The following is a 13340-nucleotide window of genomic DNA, read 5'->3' on the forward strand; positions in this document are numbered from 1 at the left end:
CTTTACATCTAAGAGCGAGTTCATCCCTTTCGGCTGTTGATTATGACGTGATCAATCTACGTATGTGTCTTGCCGTTTGGGGATGTCCATGTCATCTTGTGGATCTCTCTGTGCGGGAATAGGGTTCCACCAATAGCCAAGTTGTTCTCCACGCACAGGTCACAGAGTCTGCGTCCATTATAGTTGATGTTACCACACCCGTTCTTCCCCATGATCTTCTCACGGCCTTCATTGTCGTTTCCAACGTGAGCGTTGAAATCTCCAATAACACACAGCACATCGTGTTATGGTACCTCTTGAACAGCTTACTGAAGCTGGTTGTAGAAAACATCTTTCTGCGCCTCCTCTGCATCTTCTATGGATGCGTAGCAGGTGATGACAGCGAGCTTGGTGTACTTAGGGTTAAATCTAGCCATGATGAGTCTCTCCCCAGTGGTTTCCATTCCAGAAATGCCTTTGCTGCTTTGTCTGACATGATGATTGCTACATCTTCTGTGTGTTGGTTGTCCTCTCGTCCAGAGTATATCACTGTCTGTCCAGATCTTTCCTTCGCCATTCCTGATTCTACCCGTCTTGCTTCACTTATCCCAATGATATACATTCTGTATCTGTCCATCTACTTCACAATTTGGGCCAGCTTGCCGGTCTGATACATGGTGCGTACATTCCAGCAGCCAACTCTGATCTTTATCTTTGGCGACAAAAACTCGGCTCTCGAGATGCTGGCTCCCAGCTGGGTTTGGCCAACACCGGTCATTGGTCCAATTGCTTGGATAGCGTTGTTCCTGTTGCTACAGCTTTGGTTTCTGGTGTTGGTTTCTGTAACAATTTATTTTTTACGGGGTAGGGTTGTCAGCTCTACGCCCAACCCCTAACCTGGAGGGACAGGGTGTCTATTTTTGTCTGGCACTCCACTCTAGACCTGTCCAGCATGGTTGAACCTGCAGAAGGCACAAGGCCTCCGCTGGCATAGCTCCAGAGGTTTTAAAGGCGCGCAAGCTACCACACCATCGACAAGGTATAGACACCATCGTGGTAGTTTTCTCGTTACACCAAGCTAAATTCAGAATGAAAAGATTTACTATTTAGTTTATAGGCAATGCGAAACTGAGACTTTTAGTAGCGTTGTACTGACTTGTTGTTTTAGCGTAAATTGTCAAATCTCAATTTTGCACTGAACATTTTCGCGTCAAGGATTGATTGTTTGCTTTGTAATTAACTTGTTTTCGTAGGTTAAACCAATGTTAAGATATGCTATATTTTTAAAAAAATATTCTTACCATGAAATGTTGCCACAGACCAATTTGTGGACTTTTTTGTTGCCGTCGAGTGTCTTTCGACAAGAATTTCCTGCAGCTAATTTTCTGACAAATTTGTGAAACGCGCCTGCTCTGCATTGGCTTCTTCGCTCGTCATGTCACCTTAAAGGTTTTTTTCCGAGGGAAAAGTTAGGACCTTCTTCGGTCGTATTTTCCATGAAGTCGTTGAAATGTGTGAGAAAGTACAGAGAGAAAAGGGAACTCGCAAAAACTCGATGGGAACGTTTGCAGCTAAAATGCAAATACACACGTCAGCTTATATACGCACGCCCGTGCATAAGTAAAGATTTATACCATAATCGCTCAATAAGAATTAGATAGGGTTTGCACGCGCGCTATGTTATAATTTAACATCCAGGTTTACTCGGTTAAATAGAAGCCTGGTTACCCATGTGTTGCCTGGTTACCCATTACCTGATTACTGATTCATTGCCTGGTTACCCATTACCTGATTACCATTACCTGGTTACCCATGTGTTGCCTGATTACCCTATTCATATATTGGCTTTTTGTTTAGACCAACTCCACTTATCCTATAGCTCATGGTACAACAATAGAGAAATAGCGTGTCCTACACACGATTACGCCTTACAGAACTGTAAGTATATCGACAATATGTCAGAAAAAGCTTTCGTGTCGTTTCCTTTTTTGATTAGATCAGATTTTAAAAGTTGTAGTAGTCGAACCACATGTCTGCTTTTGCTTTCAGTTTACTAGCTAGCGGTGCAAGTTGAAATTTGCTCTGATTAAACTAGTTCAAAACTAATGGGGATCCCGGGGACCGATTATTTTCCTCGTGTGTCTTCAATTCGAGTATTACCCTAAACCGTGTTGGGAAACAGTCCAAATTCTACGAGTCAGGAAGATACAAACCAAAGGTCACTTCGTCGCGGTAAGAAAGACAAGCATTTAATCACAATATTGCCCAGAGTGAATACCCTCTCTGGAAAAAAAAAGATAAAGCTACACGCGTATTTTCTGAATTAGCTATATTCAACGAGATAGAGTCAAAGTACAGGGCTATTAGGAAACAGATAGAGGCCATTGCCGAAAATTTCTCGTGGAGGATGAAAGTAGTCGAAAGTATAGCAGAAAATTAGAAATCTGGAGATGAAATAAAAATAAGTTATTTTTTTCTGAAGCATCTTTCCGGTCCGGAATCCAGAATCCTTGAATTTGATTGGCTGTTGACGCGCGTTCCGCCAGTCCAGTTTTTTTTCTATCCGGACCGACTTTGCGAATTTCAAGACCGAGGGCACAGTTTTTTCCTATACGGACCGACCTAGGCCGGCAAATCTTTGTTTGTATACGCGCGTCATTTCAATGTCGAGTCGAAACTGAAGTACTAAATATAGCACACATGTAAAATCGAAATTGCTTCTTACCAACCGTTGAAGATGTGAAAGGACAGAATTACAGTGGAATTAAAGGCATCAATTAAAGTTCTTCAAAACTATTCAGTATTTCTTTATCGACAACATCGAGTTCTAGTTTACCGTTCGTAGTTTGTAGTTGTTTATTTGTGCAGTTCGCAATCATTTTCACGCCATTGCGTTAAGCTGCACCTATTTAAACTTCAACTCCATCATTCAAGAAAATGAGATTATTTCATTAAAATCAGTGAAAATAATTCTAGCAAAATTGTGCCTTACGTCCAAACTACGCAGTTTCATTCAGTTTTATTTTCGCACTGTCTTATCACACAAAAAAGTCTGCCGGGAATCAACGCAGAGCTTATTAATTTGTTAAATACGAGTACGTGTGTAAAGGTACAAAAACTGTCTTTCATTCAGATATAGTATTTTTTAGTCAGAGAAATTTATAATATATTTCGACTAGGAAGGCCGAAGTCGATTTTTAAGTGTTTAGTTTTATGAATGAGAATGCTTTGACTCGATTTTACATGTGTGCTATATTTAGTACTTCAGTTTCGACTCAACATTGAAATGACGCGCGTATACAAACAAAGATTTGCCGGCCTAGGTCGGTCCGTATAGAAAAAAAACTGTGCCCTCGGTCTTGAGCATGACCCTCGGCCTACGGCCTCGGGACGTACTCAAGACCTCGGGCACGATTTTTCCCTAACGGACCTCCCTGCCGGCAAATAACATATATATATGTGGAATCTTTGCCTGGTAGTGTGCTAAGTGAAGTTAAGTTTATTTAAACGTGAGACTGGAAACGTTCTTATCAGTCACAACCACAAAACAAGACAGGAGAGTCTTTGTGACTTTGTTGACTTTTTTGAGATATTAAGAACTATCTGCACAGGCAGCCCAAGCTCTCACTTTGAACCACATAAACAACACAATATGGTGCCGAATTATAAGGGTTTGTATGGGATTTTCTACAAGGCATCTATGGAGATAGTTAAAAGTGAAAATTCTCAATAAAAATGGCTCATCTTCCATACGTGCGTTGTTTGCTTCTGGTGTGGTTATTTTGCCGATTTAACCCCGGATTAAAGCGTTTTTTTTAATCCCGGTTTTCCCTTCATAAACAGAGAACAAGGCGAAACACCTCAGTCGGGACAGTCCGAACTAAGTCAAAAATCCCAGACTAAAATGTCCCCACGGCCACAAATCACCGCAGAATCAAAGGAAAATAGTTTATCTTTCATTTCTATTCTCTAGCCTCGCAATGGCAGCCTTGAGATTGACGGCAGGCGGCTCTTCACGGCACAACGACCATTGAAATCGTATCGGCTTGCTAACCTCGTCGTGTTGGCAAAGGAAGACTAGCCGCATTCTTTTTCTGCTGCTATCGGAGTCCTAAAAAAGCTTAAGTTTATACCCTTCCTAAAAGATTTCCTTCTCTATCATAAATTTTTTCCAAACTGCGTAATGTATGATTTATAACCCTTTACACTAACCTGTGTGACACACAATTGTTCAAGGAACTGGACGACCGTTTACAGCATCATAACAAGGTTTACTGTCAACGAAGGTGAAAGAATTGACACTCTACCTTAATGCTTGGATGTCACAACAAATCCTTTTTAGCACAAACATTGATATTCCTGTGATCCAAAATGTTCAACTGTCCAACGGCTACATGCCGGCTGGAGCGTACATGTACTCTCAATTTTAGTTCAGCCTACTTTCGTGTTGTGAATGTCACACTACAATATAACGCAACTTTTATCGAGCGACAAAAGAAGTTTTATTTTTTATTGGATGAATAAAGTTCAAAAGAGGAATAATGTATTTGGGGTGAGGAGTCCAAATTTTTCTTTAAGTTGCCTTTACGCTTATTAATTTTAGATATCTTTGACAGTCTTCAGCCAGCAAAGCCCCCAGCCGGCAAGCAATAAAAAGACGCGAAAAGCGATCTATTTTTAAATAAACTCCGAAAAGTGACACGAGACACTAAGCCCAGAGGGCTTTAGATTTTCATGTTGTAAACACTTTAATTGCTGCTGCAGCGAGTGAGCCTGAAGCGAGCGAGCGAGGCAGCTCTCTAATCGGCAAAGGATTACTTTTATATAGGGGCCTGCAATCACTTTTCTTACAAAACGCGAGGAATTGTGGACGGCGGTAGGATCAAAGGGGCAAGGAATTGTGGTTATGCGCGAAAAAAAGATTTAGGATGCGCATGCAGTGGAGTTCAATGTGATCCTCGCGCTAATGCGGCCTCGTTGATTTGCGCTTTGATATGTGACCAGGCGCAAGGCAGGATTTCAAACAAGTGACATCCTTAAGTTAACTCAAACAGTGAAATACTCTGCTTTTCAAGAGAAAATTTGTTAAAAAGTTCACACGAGTCGACTCGAAACTCTCTTTAGTCTAATTTTACTGCTGTGATTTCCGGTGTGACTTGTAACTTGAAAACGACATCGTGAAGGCCTGCGCAAAATTTTGTGTGTCACGCAACATGGGGAGTAGCCTGGCGTAGAACTTTTTGCATAACCACTGCCAGTGCTGTGCGTCACTATACATGACAGAGCGCTTGGGTCGATAGACTAATTCATAAATTGCTTCCTGAGGAATTATGTAATAGTACATGTCTGTTAAACTTTTATCAAAGTATCAGTTTCCATAACATCTCATTTAACGTATGTTTATACTCCCTTGATATCGCTACAAATATGGCTTGTTGTAATATAAAATCTCAGTTCAATTGTACAATATTTAATTAAGCGTTTCAAACATAAAATGTAGTACAGTTCGTATAGGTAATCGCATGATTTCGAGTGCAATTTGTGATAAATCAGCACGAGTAAATTTTTCAAAGGCTAACCAAATTGCACAAGCCCGTAGGGCGAGTGGTATTTGTAGACTTTGAAAAATTTACGAGTGCTGATTTATCCCAAATTGTACGAGAAAAATCATGTGATTACTTGTTAATAATACACATACAAACATTTCACTTGAAGTGGATGACAAACAAAACGTGTTCAGTGACTTACCTTTCCGATTCGTTCTTAAACATAACGCAGTTGCCGGGCTTTGTAAAATCCAGATACCGCTAGGGAATTTTAAAGCTCTCTGCCATGCATTATCAGGTGCTTTTACCCCCATTCAGTTGCATTGGTTTGGGCTGAAATGTCCAACTTCAATTCACACTTGCAATCTTTCTTCTTTACGAGCCGTCGCGTAAGAAAATCCACGATTGGCAGCTTTCCGTAGTTTCGTAAAGCCTCTCTTGTGCTGTACAAACGTCCAATTCCTAGTACTTTGGTTTATATACTTATAACTTTCGTTAAATCGGTTAAACATTTCATGAATCGTTATGTTTTTGCTAGATTTTTGCTCTCTCAAGCACTCCGACATGGGCCGCCATTTTGTTTTGGCGCGATTTCCGACTTCCCTGTCAATCAATTTAATTTCAACTTACTGCACTCAATTTCAACTTTTTGCACTCAATTTCAACTTTCTGCACTGTTTGGGATTAATTGACGTGCTCTCAGCCAATGAGCATGCAGAAATTTTTGTATGTATATTATTAATAAAGTTACTGCAAGCATACTTCTACAGCGTTTTTTCCCTTTGGCATGTTTCTACCATTTTGGTATACTAGTTAAATTGGTAAAATTCATGAATCAAACGAAATGCCGTATATGCAGTCTTTTTGGTTCGAAACACATAAACTAAAGTACCTAACGTTCAACGTGGGCTTAAACTAGCCCTCATTTAACGCTCCTTACAAAAATATGGTTCAGAACTATAGTGGCGTGTCAAATTTCAGCACACACCTTTTGTTAAATCAAGTCAGTTGATATATGCATGAATTAACAACTAGCGTGACCTGTTAAAAATCGGCTTAAGCTAGTCACGTGAACATTTCAGTTTTGCGAATTGCCGGATGAGCGAGTGTTGTACGATACAAAACAAAACTTCGAAAAACAATTCTAATCTACGTGTTTGGTAGCTCGTGTTTAATCTCATAGCAGTTTATATAGACCTTGCCTTTTCACTGTATCATCGGTAAGATGTGTTTTGTGAAGTCGGCACGATTACCAACATACTTCTGTATCCTTGCATTGCTGTTTCTTCCGCCTGCAGGTATGTTTCATTCCGTCATAAATCCTTCTTTTGTGTTCTCTCAGTCATATAAGTCGTCTTTGTCATTTTTCGTCTTCCGATCAGTCGGTGTAAGTTTCTTGGCGAAAATAAATTGCACCTCTCTTTAAGACAGGTTTGACGAACTTCGACTACTTCCTTTGCTCGATCTGACAAGAAAACGTTGACTCGCGCTATCGGTGATTTCAGCTTAAAAGCAACACCGGCCACTTCAAACGGTAAACCTCTCATCATTGATTACATGTTAAACTTGACGTCAGCAATTGACGTCTAGTACATGTTCAACGCTTGGACTGTGTCTAGTGTTCTTTCCTGTATCGGATCACTTGTGTCTCGTTTCATGTAGCATCGCTGTGATGTGCTAGATCGAGCTGAAGGTCACTATTGTAGGGTTTCACTTTCTAAGCAAATGTAGTTTTGTTCTTATGAGTCCACTTATGAGATAAAACTAGCATTATGTCTTTAGATTACACCATGTTAATTCAAGTTACCTTTCTTGCACTGTGCTTATATCAGCAAAATATACTTTCAACATCGGCTTTAAATACAATACATTACGTTACGTTACGGTATCCGTATCCAAGCCCCCTCTGAAGGTATCCCAAGCGTGTCAAAAGTGTTGCGTGACGTCTATTCACATACCACAATGTGTTGACCATTCAATATATTCGCAGATGTCTATTTAGTAAATAAACCTGTTCAGGCGGCTGGTATATTGGATGATAATGCCCGAGGCTGAAAGATTGAAAAAGTTTGCCGAGAAGCGAAGCTTCGAGGGCAACTGTGACATTCTGAGAATGCACAATCAGAATGAAGATTTACAGATTAGGGATATAACCTTGTGTTGAGGCACAGGCAGACCACCCTATGTGTTCGTGGTTAATAATTGTTGACATAAGGTTATGTTGAAATCAATGGCGCATATAGAAGATATAAAGAGAAACATTACGTCGGCCTCGATTTACTACAAAATATAAAATTTACTCTAAATGATTCAATAAAAGTTAAAGCTGATTTCCAGTCCGTACTGCGCAAACTCGGGGTTTGTTTTCGTTTTTGTTTTGAATTCGTTGAAACGTTACACTTCGTTGACAGCATACATGAAGTTTTTTAGTCCGCCATTACAGTTCGCATCGTTCAAGAATTTCCGATGAGCTGAAACATCGGTTTGAAATAGCGTCAAGGTTCTTCTACTTGTTATTATTTGTTCTGCAAGGATATCTGGCGTTAATAATGAAGAAACAGGTAAGTTTGTCACGTAATTTTTAGTTTTGCTTTGTTTGTGAGGCTCACATAAACATTGCAGCCGAGATTGCGCAGTACGGACTGTAATTCATCTTTAAGATGAAATGCTGAATGTGTCTTGTGTCGTGTTTTTTTGCCGCCCCGAGCCCTTTAAGACGTTTATTTTGCGAGATCATTTAGCGACCGTTAGAAGAGAGAGAGAAGAGAGAACAAGGCAGGCAGCTTTACCGCCGGCGGTCGCGACCTTGTCTAATTCAAGCTGGAACTGACGCTAAACCATCAAAATTCTCGCCTCGAAAACACCGGCATCCGATCGACTAGATATTTCTCTGTCCTTGTGCCGAATTAGAGCTCCACACTTCCAATATTTTTCGAGTAAAGCGATCCCGAAGTCTCAAAAGTAGCTTTCTCCATATGATCAGTGCAAAATTCTGGATCAAAGGAATTTGAAACATGCGAATAACAAAAGGAAATTTGACACATCTGTCAAACATCAAATAAAATAACAAAAGAAAATTAGGGCACGTGCGTTTGATGTTTGACAGATGTGTCAAATTTCCTTTTGTTATTCGCATGTTTCAAATTCCTTTGATCCAGAATTTTGCACTGATCATATGGAGAAAGCTACTTTTGAGACTTCGGGATCGCTTTACTCGAAAAATATTGGAAGTGTGGAGCTCTAATTCGGCACAAGGACAGAGAAATATCTAGTCGATCGGATGCCGGTGTTTTCGAGGCGAGAATTTTGATGGTTTAGCGTCAGTTCCAGCTTGAATTAGACAAGGTCGCGACCGCCGGCGGTAAAGCTGCCTGCCTTGTTCTCTCTAGCCTGCGATTAGGCTTTCTGGAGGGCGCTCGGCCGGCGGGGCAAAAATGGAGGGGAAAGCCTGCACGCATCTCTGAGAATCGCAAATGCCGCCCACGAGCACCCCGCAGATTGCTTAGCTTGTCAATTGTCACATTTAAACAAAAGCATTAAAACCACATGCCGGAAATCAAATTTAAACTAAGGTAAACAAATAATGGTCGGTCGCCGAGCAAAAAATTACAGAAAGTTTCTTCTGACAGCCAACTGCCAAGTTCTGAAGATGCAGTTCACAGACCCAGAGTCGGAGCCAGTGCGCGAAAATCACTGGGAATGCAATTTCAAGGACCGGCCGTCGCGATTCACGAGAATGAAGACGCACTTCCGAATATTGAGGATATTATCGACCCTGATCTGCGATCGACCCGAGTAAAAATTCTGATCTTGTGACCCAGTGCAAAAACAAATGTTCGAACACCAGATATAAGGGAGAATATCCTCGCGAAGAATATCGCTTCGAAAAATTGGCAAGCAGTCGCTAACGCCGTTCTCAAGAACGAGCAATTGAGACCAGACACGTTCTATTTTGATTTTTGTCTTTACCGGAAATGAAAAACATCGACAACGTCACAAATTATTAAAATCCACCAATCAGCACATTGCGTCCAAAATTTGGACGCGAACACTCGATATTCTGAGAGATGCGTGCAGGCTTTCTTTCTAGGCGCTTCGCACCTCGTCCGCCGTCCAAGCGCTCTTCGGAAATCTCCGGGAAGCCTGTTCGCAGGCTATGTTCTCTCTTCTCTCTCTCTTCTACCAGGCATAACTAATCGATGATCAATGATATCAATGAGGCCCTGTTAGGGGGGGTCTTCATGTCCCCCGTCTGAATTTCAAACCTTCTCATGTCGCAATTTCAAAAGGTTCGCATGTCGCTGTCGGAATTTCGAATTCATCCATAGCCACTGATATTAAAGGAAATGTTTGAGTCCTGAGTGCATAACCTAAAATAATGCGTTCTCGTAATTCTGTCGCCAAAATATTCCCTGTTCCTAGATCTCTCAATTAGATCTGTTGGCACAGACGAAGGAGACACCTTCTTAGGGGGGGTCTGGGGGCATGCTCCCCCAGAAAATTATGAAAAACTGAAGTAGCTAAGACGTGTTTTCCTTTATTCTGAGCCGGTACAAAATGAACATGAAGTGAATTATTTTCAGAATGGTGGATCATTATGTAGTTACTTAACTTAAGCAGCCTAAAAATGAACTGTTAGAGCGTAAGATTGCAGTCGTTCAATGCACGAGAATGGTCTTTACGAGGTCAGGCTATTTTGCCTACAAGCCACTTTAAAAAGCGCCAATGTCGCTGTCGATTTTGCTCTTTTCTTTGTCGCTGTCGTTATTTCACGGGGGCATCTTGTAGTTCGTCGTCATTTCAGCTCCTTCATGTCGCCGTTTCAGAGCCGTGTCGCCTGTCGGAATTTACCCTAACAGGGCCTCATCAATTGGTAATCAATGAGTAATCGATGCGTAATCAGTTGATTAGTCATTGATTATTGGCGATGATCAATGACTAATCGATGAGTAATCGAAGCCCAAAAATTTTGTGGCCTATCGATTACTCATCGATGACATCGATTACTCATTGATGTAATTGATTACCTATTGATGTTATTTATTACTCATCGATGACCCATCGATTACTCATTAACTATCATACTGCACACAAAAGACACACTCCTTGCTTTCTTGTACCATTTTTTTGAGATTTTTTATCTATGTTAGTCATATTTTGCTTAACTGGCATTTTTGTTGACGAAATTACGCCCTCACAAAAGGTCAAATAACCTTCTGGCATATCAAGACGTGAAGGGCTAATCACAAATACAGATGATATTTCAATATTTTACTTTACCCAACTCTTTTTTTAATAACAAAACAATTGAACAGGAAAACCAACCAGTCTGGAAATGAAACTAACAAGTACGGAGACAAGTCAGAATCGACTACGTGGTTATAGATTTTGTTCGGTGGATGTTTGTCAGTAAAGTTAAACTGCTTCGGCTTAGGGAGACAGCCGTCATAAGCACTTACATTATGAACCGGAACAGCTGTAAGCACTTTTACTTTCTGTACTTTTTTCACGTGTAACCATGATATTGTTAGATTGTTATGGCGTGTACAAGCTTGAGTATTAAATACTTTTACAAGTTCCGGTTTTCAACCACAAGACTATATCGATGAGTAATCAATGCAATCAATGACTAATCGATGCAATCGGTGACTAATCGATGCCCAAAAATTTTGTGGCCTATCGATTAGTCATCGATTACTCATTGATCATCGGCAATAATCAATGACTAATCAACTGATTACCCATCGATTACTCATTGATTACTCATTGATTTCATTGATGTCATTGATGTCATCGATTAGTTATGCCTGGCTTCTAACGGTCGCTAAATGATCTCGCAAAATAAACGTCTTAAAGGGCTCGGGGCGGCAAAAAAACACGACACAAGACACATTCAGCATTTCATCTTAACTTTTATTGAATCATTTAGAGTAAATTTTATATTTTGTAGTAAATCGAAGCCAACGTAATGTTTCTCTATATATCTTCTATATGCGCCATTGATTTCAACATAACCTTATGTCAACAATCATTAACCACGAACACATAGGGTGGTCTGCCTGTGGTTGAGGTGACTAAGTATAATATCGCTAACCGACTAGCACTCTTTCGACAGTTCAGGTTAAGTTTGTGAGCCTTCTTGATCAGTTTTAACAGTTCTTCCTGTATTTTAGTTCGACACTGGTATCCTTCAAGCCTGCAGGTCACTTTTAAGCTCTAGAGCCTTAGAGCTTTTAGGTTTTTGCTGGTTTTCCGGAGACCCAGCCGTAATTGTTATTGTGTATCTTTGTTTTTTTGAGCGAACCCACCCCCCCCCCCCCCGCATTGTCATTCATGTTCAGAGATTCCTCGCCCCAGGTCCCGTCAGGAAATTAGAATAGAGCCTGAATGTTCGCCAAAGTAACAAGAAATGCAATGCTTTGTTATCGCGGTGATTAAAAATATTTATATTTCTTTGAGGCCTTAACATTTATTTTATTGACACGGTTCTTTCCAGAAGGTCAGATTAGTTTCACTTCAAAGTATGACGGTCAAACTGCGACAGGATTGGTTGGCTCTTCTGTCAACTTCACCTGGAGCTTCTCTGGCGATGTTGATAATGTTGACTGGGGACTGAAGAGAGATGGAATGAGAGATTTAGAGAATGGTGGAATTCTGGTAACTATAAAGCAGAATGGTGTAGTGTCAGTACCAGCCCCTTCAGCATACAGTGGACGTGTGAGTGGAAGTGGTGACGTATCCTCTGGTCAGGTCATCTTTACTCTAAGCTCAATCAGAAAAAGTGATGAAAAATATTATGGCTGTAGAATAGACAAGGTTACTGATTTTGATCCGGCAAAATTTGACTCTGTGTACCTGGCAGTTAGAGGTGAGTACATTCTAGCAACCCAAGCATTTTAAGGCCAGGGTTAGGAATTTAAATGCACATTTTGTTTGAGCAGGTACATCTCTAGCTACATGTAGATTTGTTTTGTCAAGCTGCAGTTTACCCTGATAGCTAGTACTTACTTGGAGTAGTCTTGAGTATTTTTTTAAAAATTGAAACGCACGTGAGTTATCCACAAAATCGTATAGGTAGTTTTCACCGTCACGCCACTGTCACGCCGCAAAAAATAAATCCAAAATTAGAATATAACAGGTTGTAGAAACCTACTATATAAACTACTCGTCCAAGTCTCAGGTCTGTACGGTATTCAGTACTCGAGTTATCCGTCAAAATGTTTCACGCAAATTTAGAGAGCAAAGTATGGAAACGCCATGTTGGAGCCCAACTGCTTGGGCTCCAACATGGCTCTTTCCGGCCGGAAATCAATGAAAACATCTGGCATTCACTTCTGCTACAAAAAGCGGCCAGATCACCCTCTTGAACAAGCTTAGTAAACATTCAAATAAACACTTATTGCAAAGCCTCAACTGTTCAGATTGTTAAAAATCACAGGATGAGGCATTTTTTTAAGGATACGTGACAGCCTTCTGGCGGCCATTTTTGATCTCATGTGGCGTGAAACCCCGAAATTCAAAATGCTCTATCTTAAAGACGGCGAATGCTATCAAGCAAAAAACCTTTAATAAGATATAAATTGAGGACGTCTAATAGCTGGTGAAGGATAAAAACTCGGGGGTCTTGCTATTCTGGATTTTAAAATTTTGATGACGTCGAGTGAAAAGCAAGAATAGGGGGGTCAAAAACAAACCGTTTTTTACATACGATTAATTTTACAGTGACAGATAAAACAATTACAACTGAGAACGCGCTTTTTAACATGTTATATTACAATGAAATGAAAAAAATATATTTTCTTCTGCTTCCTCTTT

The 13340-nt window shown here is 40.4% G+C and overlaps 2 protein-coding genes across 4 annotated transcripts in view; one reads left to right on the top strand and one right to left on the bottom strand.

Annotated features, from left to right (window-relative positions):
• The window catches only part of LOC144662794 (uncharacterized), a 195612-nt gene that overhangs the window by 104488 nt on the left and 77784 nt on the right, over nt 1-13340 (bottom strand). The gene's annotated exons all lie outside the window — the stretch shown is intronic.
• Nucleotides 6625-13280, top strand: LOC144662852 (uncharacterized). The gene is made up of 2 exons (XM_078523806.1): nt 6625-6823; nt 12022-13280. Exons 1-2 carry the CDS (start codon nt 6751-6753, stop codon nt 12423-12425), a joined length of 477 nt encoding a protein of 158 aa, XP_078379932.1. The 5' UTR covers nt 6625-6750; the 3' UTR covers nt 12426-13280.

Source organism: Oculina patagonica, chromosome 8 (genome assembly GCF_052425735.1).
Source record: "Oculina patagonica isolate OP01 chromosome 8, crgOcupat, whole genome shotgun sequence".
NCBI classification, from domain to species: Eukaryota; Metazoa; Cnidaria; class Anthozoa; order Scleractinia; family Oculinidae; genus Oculina; species Oculina patagonica.